Source organism: Hippocampus comes, unplaced genomic scaffold (assembly GCF_001891065.2).
Source record: "Hippocampus comes isolate QL1 unplaced genomic scaffold, H_comes_QL1_v1.1 scaffold45, whole genome shotgun sequence".
Classification (NCBI taxonomy): Eukaryota; Metazoa; Chordata; class Actinopteri; order Syngnathiformes; family Syngnathidae; genus Hippocampus; species Hippocampus comes.
The window spans coordinates 519,551-535,612 of NW_017805783.1; the positions used below are offsets into that span (position 1 = coordinate 519,551).

Genomic DNA, 16,062 nt, shown 5'->3' on the forward strand with positions numbered 1-16,062 from the left:
GCACCACTCCCGGCCTGAAAAAAATGCAAAACGGATCGGATCACTTCCAGACAGATGGACATTATAGACAGATGGACAGATAGACAGATGGACCAGTTAACATGGACCAACAATCTCACCAGTGTTGAAGGATAACCACGGTTGCCTTTTTTGCAATACATGCGTTCCTGTCTTCCGTCTTTGAATTATTGCAAGTGCGAACTGAGCAAAACAAAATCCTTACTGTACGGGAGAAACCGTACTACCATTCAGCCCCGTAAGATTCTTTCCATAGGGGAAACTTTGGTCGCTCTGCGGGACGGGATAAAATTATCCGATCGGAATAAAATTTTGCACACATCCTTGTGTCATAGTATCGACAAGATTTCCGACCCGGCCCGACGAATCCGACAAACTTTTCCAAAATGGACCACCCTACTGAAGAGAGCAACTCATAATGTTTAATCGCTGTTCTCGAAACAAAAAGTGATGTTGGAATGGGGTCCAGAAGACAAGTGATAGGCTTCGCTGTGGAGAGAACTTGATCAAGCATCTCAGCAATAACCGGGCAAAACTGTGTTCAGATGGGGTGGAAATCATCTTATCTAAAGAGAAAACACTAAGGTGGTTAGGCTTTTTGTGAGGATTACTCCTGCTTTGGGAAAAATAAAATAAAAATCCTCTCACACAGGACAGATGAAACAGGAGTGGAAAGGTACATGTTAGCCAGTGTCAATAAATAAGGAAAATAAAACTGTTGCCTTTTCCAATACTGCAGTGGGCCCTCCTGTCTTTACACACATTACCTCGCGTTTGTGACTGTGAAACTTCAGATGGCAATGATGAGGCTAAAGTAGAAGCTGAAGTGCACATTCAGAGATCAGTCGTCTTTCTGCGTCAGTAGCTCTGTGTGGACTGAAGAAACCTCATTTTTAAAATCTTGGATCCACTATAGTGCTGAGAGATAAAACACCTTGAGATTGCAAATTGAAGCGTGAAGGTGTTTTTAGACACCTCACAAATGCCATGCCCTCTGGGATGCTCACATTCATTTCCTCTTCTTCCAGAGCATGATGATGCATGGACAGCATAGCGATGACTTTGGACCCGGACACACGGTTTCTTTCAAATGTGTGTGTGTGTGTGTGTGTGTGTGTGTGTGTGTGTGTGTGTGTGTGTGTGTGTGTGTGTGTGTGTGTGTGTGTGTAAGAGAGAGTCAACTCAAGTACAACTTTACTGTCACATGTGCAGATGAAATTTCTTCTGTGAGAGACAAAGATGGAGAAAATTACCGTTGCAATAGTCCTATTCTTGGATTTCTGATGGTTCTCCATTAGAATGAAGTGTTTTTTTGATTGAATGAATGTGCCACACAGAAGGAATGATGAACTCCCATTTCTTTAGCGCGTACACGCATATTCCTCGTCACTGATGCCCCACTGGACAAGACGGTCTTTTTTCACACTGGCCAAATTTAAAGAAGTGGGTGACTGTGGAAAGCGCGTAACACATAACATAACAGACTGTAGTGTGGTATTGTCATCAACAAAATGGCCAGTGTTGGCATCAGTCTTGATCGAGGTTCACATGTTTGATGTAAGGTTCACAGATGATGCTTTCATCTTTTGCACCATCACTTTCAGGGCTTATGTACAAGATGAAAATCAAAGGAATAAATCCAATTCACAAACAATAGTAGAATCACTTGGACTCCTACCCTGCAAGTAAGGGGTACATAACTTGGATTCAGTGATTTGACTTTTTTTTTTTTAACCCACTCCCATCTACACTTGAGATGGCAGACAGTCCTCCACTACTATGGCAATCTGTCTATCACTGTTGCAAGTCACAGAACCGAGAGGTGCGTTGCCCCATGCAACCCTCCACTTTCCGAAGGGCAATGTAAGTCGGGCTGGGTGATTATATGATTAAAAATCACCGGCGGTGAGCTGTGAGCGTTTTTACTCTATCAGGCTCCGGCAGAAATGTACTTTGGACTGCAGCCAATCAGAGTCCAGCTTTTCCTTCTAACTTTGGTTTGCAAGTTAAAGAAAACAGAATCCACCAATAAATGAAAGAAGCAGCAGTGAACAGAAAGTAACAGTCATGATCAAACATGCAGCGGATGGGCAGCCATGATTTGGCGTGAACGTCCAAGGACGATGCTATTTTGACGAAAAGTTCCTTCCCATCACTTTTGAGGCGCGATCTCCAACTCCGTTGTGCAAGGTATGCCTTCAAAATAAGGCAATACGACAAACCCGTTGAATCATTTGAACAAGTCGCACCCAAGTGATTAAGTCCAAAGCATGAAAATGCGAGAAGAGTTTGCACAGCCTGCCCACATAAACCTTTCCTAATTAGCCATCTTATGCACATTTGGAAGTAACAATGATGCTAACACCATATGTAGTATCATCACTTAAAAATTAGTATGTTTATATTTTAATAAGGCATATTCATTCCTGAGGGGCCATTTTTAGTAATTTACTGACAGACACCATTTTTTTCCTCTTTGACTTTATCAAGTCATACGCGACCAAATGTGTGTCCTCTCTTCATAAAACAGGTCATTCATGGAACCTCACTACCGCTACTGTATCCACCTTGACTGCATGAATCCTCAGTGCCCCTGGTTGTTGTCATTTCGGCAGGCCCAATGTCAATTTGCCAGTCTTCGCCTTGCACTTCCTCTCCCATCGTGAAAGGATGATGAGTGACAAGGAGAAAGTGTGCCGCCTCAAGGCACCTCACAGATTCTCGCTCCACATCTTCAGATGTAATTCTGATTCCATTTACAGCAAACACCAAGGACATCTAATTATGTACAGTCAAATGTGGCGGGCTTGGCTGAGTTCGACGAGTAATTCCGTGAGTTTGGGGGAATGCATTGATGCCTGAAGTTCATTCACCAACTAATATACATATCGGAGCTTAGTTCCTTGTTTTGCCCTTATGTGATGTGTGTTTTCTATAATTTTGAGCTACACCCTGCTGACCCTAATAGGGTTGGACAACAGCATTGCAGGAGGCGAACGAACACAATGCCCTTTCAATAAAACCATCGGGCAAATGAGACTAGATATTTGCTCATCTCCTTTCGGTTTACTGTTCCTTGGAAATGGTTATTTAACATACCACAAACCCCAATTCCAATGTTGGAATGTGTATAAATATTGTAATTTATGGAATACAAAAGGCAAGTGATTAAAAGCCCCAACAGCTAAATGTAGCCATAAAAAGAAAATGTGTAGCTAGATCGGTTGCTTCATATTCATAGCTCTGGGCCCCCACGTTATAATGTGGGATATTTGCAAAGAAAGAGGTCACACAGATTTTGAAAAAACAATGCAACAGCAATGCAGAATGCAGCATGTTACAGAATTGCATCCCAGAACGTTTCTCTGTCTCTCTTGTTGTCGTGTGGTAGTTCTTGAGACCGGTCTCAGGACCACGTCACACCAACAACTTCATTTGAGGAGCATAACTTGCTGGAGCAATTTATTGATTTATATATTTATCAAAATTAATTGTTTGAAATATACAGAACCAACCGTCTTTAATTAAATTTGATTGAAAAATGGTTCCTTTATTTACTCTATGTAGACCTATAAAAAAGGTTAGAATACAAAAACACCTTAAACACACAAACAAACAAAAACAGCATCCAGATTACTTTTGTATAATTAAAGTTTAAATGTGAAGTCATTTCATAAAATACCAAATGTAATATTTTTATGCCACAAGTAATTGCATGTTCTCCCCGTGCTTGCGTGGGTTTTCTCTGGATACTCCGGTTTCCTGACACATTCCAAAAAACATGCATGTAAATTGTCCCTAGTTGTGAATGTGAGCGCGGGTGGTTGTTTGTTCATGTGTGCCCTACGATTGGCTGGCAACCGGTTCAGGGTGTCCCCCGCCTACTGCCCAAAGACAGCTGGGATAAGGCTCCAGCACAGCCCGGGACCATTGTGAGGATCAGAAAATGGATGGATGGATGTTCGACAAAGGAATTATTTTTCCGAAGTGAGATCCTGACGAGCGTGTGATGTCACTTTAAAACAACAATAGCGGGGCTCACTGTCGGAAGTGTACAAAGCCAGTCAGAAATCAATTCGGAAAGCAATGTTTCAAACTTATCTGAGGGGATCCATGTGTTAGAAGAGGAGGTTAGTTAGCTCGAGGAAGTTGTGGGCAAGATGTATGTTGGACCATCCATGTAGGAGCCAGAAGCTCAGGATGCGCAAAATGTTGTGCCTGATCGGCCAGATGTGGAGTGGAGACAAGACCCATCGAGATTGGACGAACATAGATTCATCTTAAAGCGTGTGTCTCTATGTGAGGCACACGATGTTGGGGCCAAGTGTAATTATGGCTTTGCTCATCCTCGTGCTCAGCGCTTTGATCAGACTGCGCACACACAGCAGCTCTCTCTCCCCCACAATTACAGCACTGTCAAAGGTGTTGCTGGCATTCAAATAGCAATTATTAGGAGCAAGGGCCATTTTGAAATGCGACAACCACAACAATTTCCGTTTGTCAAGATAATTACAAGCATCTTGTTGTTGACACTCAGCTCGAGCAGGGAAGACAGTGAGTGGGAGGGAATTTTGCGTCAGATGACACTGCAATCTCTGTTCGGTGAAATACTTTTAAAACGTTTTCCTGCAGCATTTGACCCATTTCCAAACTTTGAGTACAATATTTTCCAGCCTTTAGAACATTGAAAAATTGAAATTTAAATACTGCAACTCCAAATTATAAATGAGTGAATGATTTCGCTTTTCCAGTGTGCCTTTGTGTTTTTGTTTATACATTTTGTTCGGTACTGCCTGTTTTTCGAGTCCCCTAGTATCACGCACCTCAAAACAGAATGATCCGACCAAAAATGGATCCAACAGGACCAGAGGCCTGATTCCATCGCTACCCTGTCCCGGCGCCGCACGTCCTGCGTCGGCCATCCGTCCCTGCTCCGGCGGCGCAGGTCCTGCAGCCGTCATTGGTCCCTGTTCTGGCAGCGTACGTCCTGCGGCCACCATCTGTCCCTGTTCCAGCGGCCGCCACTGGGTGACTTTGGGACGTCTGGGATCCGTTCCTGGAGGGAGGGGTACTGTCATGATTCAGGTTTTGTTTGGATTTTATTTGGTTTTGTTTCATAGTTTACTGTCGGGGTTCTGTTCCGTTTGTGACCAACAGATGGCATTGGAAGGCTTCACCTCCAGTGTCGCACTTGTTGGTATGTGTCATTCGCTTTTTCTGTGAAAGGAACTCCCACGCCAACCACGCGTGGTTTTCTTTGTGTCATTGAAGTGATCATTAATTTCCGTTTTTCGGAGGCTGTCTTTGAACGCCTCTCGAGTCGGAACGAGAGGACAGAAGGCGCAGAGTTGGACGTAGACGTGTTTGTGTTTGTTTGTCGAGACTGTTAAAAGCATAATTAAAGTGTACGTTTTAAAAAACCAACACCACACTCTCCTTTTTTCGGAAGTGCAACATGTATCTATATCTATATGAGCTATATTAGCCTACTACCAAAATGACTAAGTTTGCTACAATTACACGATGAGCCTTCATGATTAAATGTCTATTTTCCATGCAGTGCATTCTGTAGAGCAGGGGTGCCCAAACTTTTTTGACCGAAGATTTACTTTTATATATATTATAATTTTAAAAATACATTTCCCTCTTTTTCCACTTTCAAACTTTTTTTTTTTTTTATAAAGCTCCAGGGAGCCACTAGATGGCGCTAAAGAGCCGCATGCGTCTCTGGAGCCGCGTGTTGCCGACCCGTTGTATAGTCCCTGCAACAGGTGCATAGGTGGGCACAGTCGAATCTGCCAAATTCATCCTCTGAGGCTGTCGTGGCAAGGAAGTCTCTTTTGACCACCCAGACAAGCGAAAGGCCGCGGTAGGGTCAATGCAACTTCATTGATGGAGATAGCTGGCTTTTGCCTGCTGCCTTTGATTAAAAAAAAAAGTACTGTTTCTTGTTCATTTTAGGTTTGACCTCATCTTCAAATTTTTGTCTTATATATATATATATATACACACACACATACATACATACATACACACACACACACACACACACACACACACACACACACAAAATATACCTGGACCGTCTCTAGTGAAACAAATCCTTCCCTCTTGCACCAATGATTCAAATCCTTCAGTTCTTCAACAGAAGCGCTTCATCAATCCCCCGCCATGGTCCAATTAAATATACTATTCTGTTGAAGAATTTTGAAAAATCACAAATGTGTCATATTGTGTTTTTTTTATTTTTTATTTTGGGGGAATTCTTCAACAAACATCAAGCAATGGTTCATATTATGCTTGTTTAGGGCTTTTCCACTGGCTCACAGTTCCGCTAATCCATAACAATTGTGGAATTCATTTGGGAAAACAATGAGCATTGGTATCCAAACAAAGCACTATGTAAATGATTTCAATGGCCAGAAAATAGCTCTGCCTTCTAGATACAAGAAAGTGCCATTCCTTGCTGCCTGGTTCTCTTTTATTTGTTTGACAAAGAATGAAGGTAATGCCTGCTTGTATTTCAATAGCAGTGATTTATTATTGTGTCCCCGTAGGCACTCAAGATGCAGCTAGGAACCATATTTAGCCACTGAAATCGGGGATTTCAAAGTACAGTACAGTATATTTTGTGTATGTATCTATTTTCACCACTAGATGGTAGTATTTCCACATGATTCACGGGAATGAGGTTGAGGTTAGACTGTCACTACACAGTCAACGGCCATTCTTGAAAATGATTAAATCGTGATCATTTTGAATCAGTTAATTTAATTTAATAATTTGAATAAATGTGTGTTCTGTTCAAAATACAAGTTTATATTACTGTATTTTTCATTGATGTATAAGTATCATCTACTTTCTAACATTGTATTGTTTTATGTTTTTTTGTTATTGTAAAGTGTCCTTGGGTGTCTTGAAAGGCACTTATAAATAAAATGTATTATTATTATTATTATTATTATTACAAAGAGACGCTTTCTAAACTAAATCAAATAATCAAATGTTTTCATTTTTTTCTGAAACATCATAACTTGGAAGAAGCCTGTCAATAAACATCTTTTGGAGCTTATCTTTCAATTTACTTCCTATACAGGAAATGACACCACACGTCAACGTCTTGCCACATAAAATGAATGAAGAAATTGTGTATATCCTCCATCGTATTATGCATACAGTCCAATAATTTATAGAAACGTGACTGATTTGATCAAATTTAGACAAAGCTTTTTTTGAGTGTCAATTATCATACTGTATATGTAACTAAATTCAATAATGAGGCACTTAATCGTTTCAATCTATCAAGTTATAATACTATTCGATATGAATTTTTGAAGCTTCCCTATAATTTGAACGACATCAGCGACATAGATGAAGATGGTGTGGAAAAATATGGGCAGATGTGGCAAATCCAGGTCCAGAGTGTAAAACTCTGCTCCAGTTTAGTTTTCGCCCACCATATAAATGTACATTAATTACAACACCAATCATACGACTCAATAAAATACAATTCTTTGGTTGCAATGAAAGTCCATAGAGGAAATATGATGGACTTTGAACAATTAGGATCATCATGAATCGAGATGACGTTGACAGGCTTTCCCAAAGCTGTGAAACTCTAACACCAGATGGCAACCTTGCTTTGGGTAGGCGCTTAGCCGGGGCCTCAGCTGGTCCCACATTTCTGAATCCATCCAAATTCCAATCAGGCTAAGCAGTAATCGCTCACTCCAAGATGTCATCTTCTGTCATTAATGAAACAACATAAAACACCAAAGAATATTGACAATGTTTATGAACGGTGCTTAGTGGTGTCATGTGACTTTGCTTGAAACAACAACAACAAAACAGCAAAAAACAACTCAAGAAATACATTTGTACGATGACAACAAATTTATTATTATAATAGTTGTTGAACACTTTTGGATCAGCGTTGTAATGTGATGATAAAAGGATGCAAGACATGTCATAATCCATACAAATGTTCGCTAAATGATGATAAATATCACATGCAAAATGAGAAATGAGTTCGAGTCCGGCTCCGGCCTCCCTGTGTGAAGTTTGCATGTTCTCCCCGTGCCTGCGTGGGTTTTCTCCGGATACTCCAGTTTCCTGCCACATCCCAAAAACATGCATGGCAGGTTAATAGAACATTCTAAATTGTCCCTGGGTGTGAGTGTGAGTGTGTATGGTTGTTCGTCTGTGTGTGCCCTGCGATTGGCTGACGACCGGTTCAGAGTGTCCCCCGCCTACTACCCGAAGACAGCTGGGATAGGCCCCAGCACCCCTCGCCACCCTTGTGAGGATAAAGCGGTTCAGAAAATGGATGGATGGATGGAAAATTAGAAATGAAAATTATAATGATCTCTTGTTAGCACTGACATTAACTATCATCCTCATGATGCATATCAAAATCAAGAAAATAAAGACACACAGTATTTTGTGTTTTCATGTATTTTATTGCTCTAAATTTCTCTCAGGATGACTTTCTATACATTTGTGAAAATATCCTAAATGTACATATTTTCTCCAAAGTTTTTGGATGTAGTTTATTCTGCTCTAATCGGCTACTACAGAAACCAAAATTACTGGCAACAAAATGTACTTGTGTGTTAACTTCATTGGCAAATAAAGATCATCTATATTTTGACTCATATGATGATGGGACATTAAAAATGGAAACACTCACCCCGGAAAGACATTGTTTGCTCATGGCATAGATGGTGGAAGGAAAAACATTGACAATTTGATTCAAACTTTTCCCTACTTTGGATTTTGGTGGCTCTGCAATTTCCCGCTCTGAAAGCCTCATTGTTATTGTAAAGTGTCCTTGGGTGTCTTGAAAGGCACTTATAAATAAAATGTATTATTATTATTATTATTATTATTACAAAGAGACGCTTTCTAAACTAAATCAAATAATCAAATGTTTTCATTTTTTTCTGAAACATCATAACTTGGAAGAAGCCTGTCAATAAACATCTTTTGGACCTTATCTTTCAATTTACTTCCTATACAGGAAATGACACCACACGTCAACGTCTTGCCACATAAAATGAATGAAGAAATTGTGTATATCCTCCATCGTATTATGCATACAGTCCAATAATTTATAGAAACGTGACTGATTTGATCAAATTTAGACAAAGCTTTTTTTGAGTGTCAATTATCATACTGTATATGTAACTAAATTCAATAATGAGGCACTTAATCGTTTCAATCTATCAAGTTATAATACTATTCGATATGAATTTTTGAAGCTTCCCTATAATTTGAACGACATCAGCGACATAGATGAAGATGGTGTGGAAAAATATGGGCAGATGTGGCAAATCCAGGTCCAGAGTGTAAAACTCTGCTCCAGTTTAGTTTTCGCCCACCATATAAATGTACATTAATTACAACACCAATCATACGACTCAATAAAATACAATTCTTTGGTTGCAATGAAAGTCCATAGAGGAAATATGATGGACTTTGAACAATTAGGATCATCATGAATCGAGATGACGTTGACAGGCTTTCCCAAAGCTGTGAAACTCTAACACCAGATGGCAACCTTGCTTTGGGTAGGCGCTTAGCCGGGGCCTCAGCTGGTCCCACATTTCTGAATCCATCCAAATTCCAATCAGGCTAAGCAGTAATCGCTCACTCCAAGATGTCATCTTCTGTCATTAATGAAACAACATAAAACACCAAAGAATATTGACAATGTTTATGAACGGTGCTTAGTGGTGTCATGTGACTTTGCTTGAAACAACAACAACAAAACAGCAAAAAACAACTCAAGAAATACATTTGTACGATGACAACAAATTTATTATTATAATAGTTGTTGAACACTTTTGGATCAGCGTTGTAATGTGATGATAAAAGGATGCAAGACATGTCATAATCCATACAAATGTTCGCTAAATGATGATAAATATCACATGCAAAATGAGAAATGAGTTCGAGTCCGGCTCCGGCCTCCCTGTGTGAAGTTTGCATGTTCTCCCCGTGCCTGCGTGGGTTTTCTCCGGATACTCCAGTTTCCTGCCACATCCCAAAAACATGCATGGCAGGTTAATAGAACATTCTAAATTGTCCCTGGGTGTGAGTGTGAGTGTGTATGGTTGTTCGTCTGTGTGTGCCCTGCGATTGGCTGACGACCGGTTCAGAGTGTCCCCCGCCTACTACCCGAAGACAGCTGGGATAGGCCCCAGCACCCCTCGCCACCCTTGTGAGGATAAAGCGGTTCAGAAAATGGATGGATGGATGGAAAATTAGAAATGAAAATTATAATGATCTCTTGTTAGCACTGACATTAACTATCATCCTCATGATGCATATCAAAATCAAGAAAATAAAGACACACAGTATTTTGTGTTTTCATGTATTTTATTGCTCTAAATTTCTCTCAGGATGACTTTCTATACATTTGTGAAAATATCCTAAATGTACATATTTTCTCCAAAGTTTTTGGATGTAGTTTATTCTGCTCTAATCGGCTACTACAGAAACCAAAATTACTGGCAACAAAATGTACTTGTGTGTTAACTTCATTGGCAAATAAAGATCATCTATATTTTGACTCATATGATGATGGGACATTAAAAATGGAAACACTCACCCCGGAAAGACATTGTTTGCTCATGGCATAGATGGTGGAAGGAAAAACATTGACAATTTGATTCAAACTTTTCCCTACTTTGGATTTTGGTGGCTCTGCAATTTCCCGCTCTGAAAGCCTCACTGGTGCCAGTTAAATCTAAACTCGACTCAGTGGCACGTCACAGCAAAAAAGCCTGCGAACAGCATTGTGACATAACTGCAACTTGGGTCAATGGGTGTCTCATAACTGAAGGCGTAAATAAGATTAATCATTTTCAATGCTATGCGTCAGATCTGTCGGATCTGATCTCTTTTTTTTTTTTTTTTTTTTTTGCCGTGAATACCCGTAATCCTTCTATTTTCAGCAGTCCCTAGTGAAGATTTGTGGATTGATGTTGTGATGATCACTGGGAGTTTCCGAAGAATTGCTCTGATGACTAAATAAGAAACTATTTTCATGACTCAAAAACAAATTCAGTCATGTTGCTCTTTTAGCCGACAGTGTGCAATGGCTCATCTGTTGTGGCCGCCTGACAGATGATCTGCTTATCGGCTTTACTGTAAGGTGCCAGGCCGCCTGGATAAATTTGCGGTGTGCTCTGCCACTCTCTCCTGCTCCCTCCGACTTGACCCTTAAGGTTAATCTGAACTGGTTCCGAACCAGTTGTGGGGGCACGTCGAACCGTCCACACACACGCGCATGCATATTTGACTTGATACTCTCTGTGTGGCCTCCTACACCAACCGCCACTCTCATTGTATTGCCAGAATCTGACTGAAGAGAAGAACGGACTTGATGATGAACAAATAATAACCGATCGTGGCATGCTGCATGATCACACTGTGGGAAAACTGACATCATGGCTCAGTTTGCCACAAGTCACTTGACCAAACCACAACTGCTATATTGTTTACAGCATAGCTTGCAACCAATAATACTATAATGATTGTCAATGTAAGATTAATTTGTTTTGGTCCATTGCGAGAGTCCAGTTGTGGTTTAGATAATTTAGATCTGTTCTACTTCAGACGTGATCAGAATTTTGACCAGCAGCAGGTCTAAATGTCTATGTCTGACGCGATGCGAGTTACTTGTACTTGTGTCATTAAAAACAATGTTTAAAAGTATGCAGCGGTTCGACATGTCTTTTGCAGAGACCATGCAAAGCCACATCTAAAGACTTGAACCGAGGCTTGGTCCTCAACTCACCCCAAGAAGATTGCGTTGATACACTCTGAAATGCAAAATGGCAACATTCCTTCATATTGTCGTTCTACTTGTTCTACATATAATGTTCGACTCTGCAAAAAAAATGTTGGCGTGAAATAGTGAGTGAATCAAATATCACAGATTATTTTACAAATTCGGAAAACAAGATATTGAATTTATTTGACATGACTGCTCATGGTTATTTCGCTTTGGGAGAGCAGGCAACATTAAACAACTATTCAGAATAAACTCAATTTTTAAGATAGCAAATAAAGATAAGATAAGAAAAGCTTTATTTGTCTCACAATGGAAAAATTCCCAATTTACAACAGCAAAATTATGAAAGGGAGAAAGTAGAAGACAAAAAGTATAAAAATAAATACAAATATAAAATATAAATATCTATAAAAGCATATTAAAAATGGGTGAGTGGGGGTGAGTCACAGAAGAATAATGAAAGATCATCGAATGGTAAATGCCAATTTGCTTTACATGCCAGTTTAGAGCTTAGTTACAGGAAGACACAAATTATTTTAAGCGTTGCTATTTACTAAATGTTTGTAAATATGTCAAGAGAAGACGCGCTCATCTTGGGGCCAATGACGGAGGGATGCATGGATGGATGGATTATCATTTCAGAGACATCTTTTACTGCATTGGTGTTTTGAATGTAATTTCTGGTCAACAGTAAACTACGTAAGCCGTTTAGTTTCTATATATGGTCAATGAACCAGTGAAGTGAACATCTGTAAAACACATTTACCGCTATTGTGCATCATATGCATGAAGCAGGATCTCGTCCCGCCTGCATTTGACGGACCGCACGGCCCTCCGCCCTATCAGTGGTGTATGCCTGACGTTGGCCCACTCAGATAGGAATCAGCTGCAGAGCAATTGGGCCTTATCAGTTTCCTTTTTCTTCATCAAGTTCCTTTCTCAGCTGATGAGTGATGGGCAGGTTTATGTGTTTGAAGGTAGCTATTGTTTTGTGCATATAAATATGACGGGGAATAACATCTTTAGGGGTTTAGCGCAGGGGTCGCCAACACAGTGCCTGCGGTCACCATGTAGCCGTCAAGGACCACTTGAGTAGCCCGGGGGGGCCTATTCTAAAAATAACTCACTAGTAACCGGGGCTGTGACTGTCTTGGAATGTTGTAGCATACAAGTGATCTTTTCGAAACGTGAACACTGGCAGATCCATCCATGATCCAAGCTGTTCGTTCTTATGAGGTTCACGGGACATGCTGGAGCCGATCCCAGCTGTCTTCGGGCAGTAGGCGGGGTATACCCTGAACTTGTTGCCAACCAATCGCAGGGCACACATGTAGACAAACAACCATCCACACTCACAATCACACCTAGGGGCAATTTAGAGAGTTCCATTAACCTGCCACACATGTTTTTGGAATGTTGGAGGAAATCGGAGTACCCGGAGAAAACCCACGCGGGCACGCAGAGAACATGCAAACTCCACACAGGAAGGCCAGAGCCAGAATCGAACCCTGCACCTCTACACTGTGAGGCCGGCGTGCTAATCAGTCAACCACCGACCAGCCCGCCCCGTAGAAAGGTAGTTTGAGCAAATTTGTTATTTCCAAAATATGAACTATCAAACTGGCATTAATTAGTAGCCAAGAAGTAGCTCTCAGTTTCGAAAAGATTGGTGAGCCTTGGTCTAGAGTGTAAGCTAAGGGCATGTTTCTTTGTTTTTGTGTGTTACGATTTACGATTAACAGTTCGTTTACTCAGTTATCACGATTTGGAAAGTGATGTGTGTCATGTGTGAGAATGTTAGCTGTAATCGCAGATGTTATTTTTCATTCTTTACATGCATGAAGATAAATTCATTTTAGTCAAGTGTTGAAATGTGGTTTTCCCTTCTCTCACTTAAACAGGAAAAAGTGATAGAGGATTCCTCTCAAGATTTGTGCTTTCGCCATTTGGTCGAGATTTTCTTTGCTATAATACCAAATACAATTATTGACCTTTTCTTTTATCTGGGCTATGTGGTCATGACATTTGAGCGTAACGGACCAAAATACTCTCCTAAAAATACTTGTTGACTCGTTTACGGTTACTTCACAAGAACCGTTCCACTCTTTTCTCATTCAAACAAACATGCTACTTGAAAAAAGGCTTCTTGGGAATTCCCAAAGGAAAATCATTCATAGAGCCAGAAATGAAAAAAAAAAAAGAAGCTTTAAACTGGAAATGAAACCAGCCCGTTTCTATTAATAGGTAATGATAAACACGTACTGTAAACGAAAGAGTCAATCCTGTACCGAGGATAACTGACTTGTTTTTCTTCAAATCTTTCACAATAAACTCTCTTTAAGGTCTAAAGTCCATGAAGTACTTCTCCGAACAGACTTGACACGGGCTCATTTCCCTTCAACATCAAACACAATGTCAGTCTGCTGCAATTTACAAAGTCAGCACTTTGATCGCGATAATATTGACGTCCATTTGCTTTATCTTTCTACACAGTACTTAAGAGTCACTCGAAAGCACCTTATCAACAACATACTGCACTTCGCCTGCAGATAAAGTGCACCGTTGTCACGGCCAATATCCGCTCATTACATCAGACGTTTTGTCGGCCGAACCTTGTTGAACTGGTAGTGAGGTGGTTGTGTCGCTTGGTGTAACTGTGATAAAATGGCAAGCGGTTGAATCCCGTCATATCAATATTACGACAAAGAATCTAGATTATTTACATCTCATAAAAGATTCTGACACTGCCAAAACTTTATCATGTTTCACGAGCAGATAATAAATGAAAACAAACAAAACCGGAATGGTGAATAAGTACAGTAGAGCGCAAAACCTTAAATTGGATTACCTTTATATTAAATATGGCCACCAGCTATTCTTCAATGAAAATTAAGGACAATTCTGATTCATGTCAAATTATCAAGAGTGAAGATATTTAGTGTCAACGTCATCCAGATCCATTAAAAAATTGAACATGGGTTCCTTCTTGACTGATGCCTCACCTTTACACAAAGCTCAATGAAAATCTGATAAATTGTTTTTGCATCTTACCGCCTACGAACACTAAAATTCAATGAAACCTCTTTGGCGACCGTGATCACCAGCCGACTTGGGATTGTCAGCAAACACCAGTGCGTGTTTTCACGCTGACACAACAGTCTCCTTTTAAAATATGAAAAAAAAGTTTTAACAATTGCAAAAATAATGGACCGTATGTATAAATAGAAGTTCTATAGAAGTATCTATAGTTGCATTATCTCATTCCCTGAATCAGCTGCACCTGTGTGTGTGTGTGTGTGTGTGTGTGTGTGTGTGTGTGTGCGTGTGTGCGTGTGTGTGTGTGTGCAAACGAGACAGGACAAAGGGAGTGAACGGTGCAGAACAATGGTAAGGCCTTGCGGTGGAACTGGGGCGAGACAGTCTGTCTGCAGGCCTGTCGGTCGCTGAGCCCCAGGAGGAACCTCCAGCGCCACACAGGAAAAGTCTTTCTCCAGAGCTGCCTAAAACACACATTCATACACTCGCACGCACACTTACACAACGTACAAACACACATTGATAAAGACAATAGTGAACAACAGAGGCCCCCATCCTGACCAAGTCCTGGACATGTCTCTACTGTAACTCGAGGGACTCATCTCACATGAACTCAAAACACACTGTCCTAGTACACACACACACACACACACACACACACACACACACACACACACACACACACACGCATATGCACATAAAGGGGTCAGAAAATTCATGGAAGGTTTGACAGATTCAGCCTTGCTCACTGTCTGCTTACACAGCACTTATTGTCAAGGTTGAGGCCCGGATGGGGCTAATTTCTCTTTTATTGACGCTTCAAGTCAGCGGTGGAAATCAGATGTCGCGCAGCCAGTTGTGTGTCACGGCTACGAGCTACAATATCTGTTTTTTGAAAATATATATGTATGTTACAGCCATGGAAAAAGTTGAGAGACCACCAAGTTTTCTTTTCAAGAAAGTCACGCCACCATGCCTTTTTCTTTCTTTTCTTCTTTTTGAATAATGTGGACATAGGCTAGTTTACAATTCACTCTCCATGTTTAAAGAAAGAGGATGGGCCTTAAATTGCATTTTGAGGACTTCATTTCATTCTTGCCATGTATTGCACTTAAAGTTATGTTCCTGAAATCTAAATGGCTTTGTTTGACATTCTGTGTGGTTTTTTTGTATATGTGTGTGTGTGTGTGTGTGTGTGTGTGTGTGTG

The 16,062-nt window shown here is 40.5% G+C and overlaps 1 protein-coding gene across 2 annotated transcripts in view; it reads left to right on the forward strand.

Moving 5' to 3' along the window:
* Window positions 1-1,117, forward strand: part of zmat4a (zinc finger, matrin-type 4a) — a 73,749-nt gene extending 72,632 nt beyond the window's left edge. The window contains exon 7 of one of the 2 annotated variants that reach the window (XM_019885350.1): window positions 1,047-1,117. In XM_019885350.1, coding sequence (XP_019740909.1) covers window positions 1,047-1,053 — 7 coding nt within the window. In that variant the 3' untranslated portion in view covers window positions 1,054-1,117. The remainder of the gene's footprint in view (window positions 1-1,046) is intronic. The other variant, XM_019885349.1, reaches the window with a different exon arrangement.
* The last annotated feature ends 14,945 nt before the right edge of the window (window positions 1,118-16,062 follow it).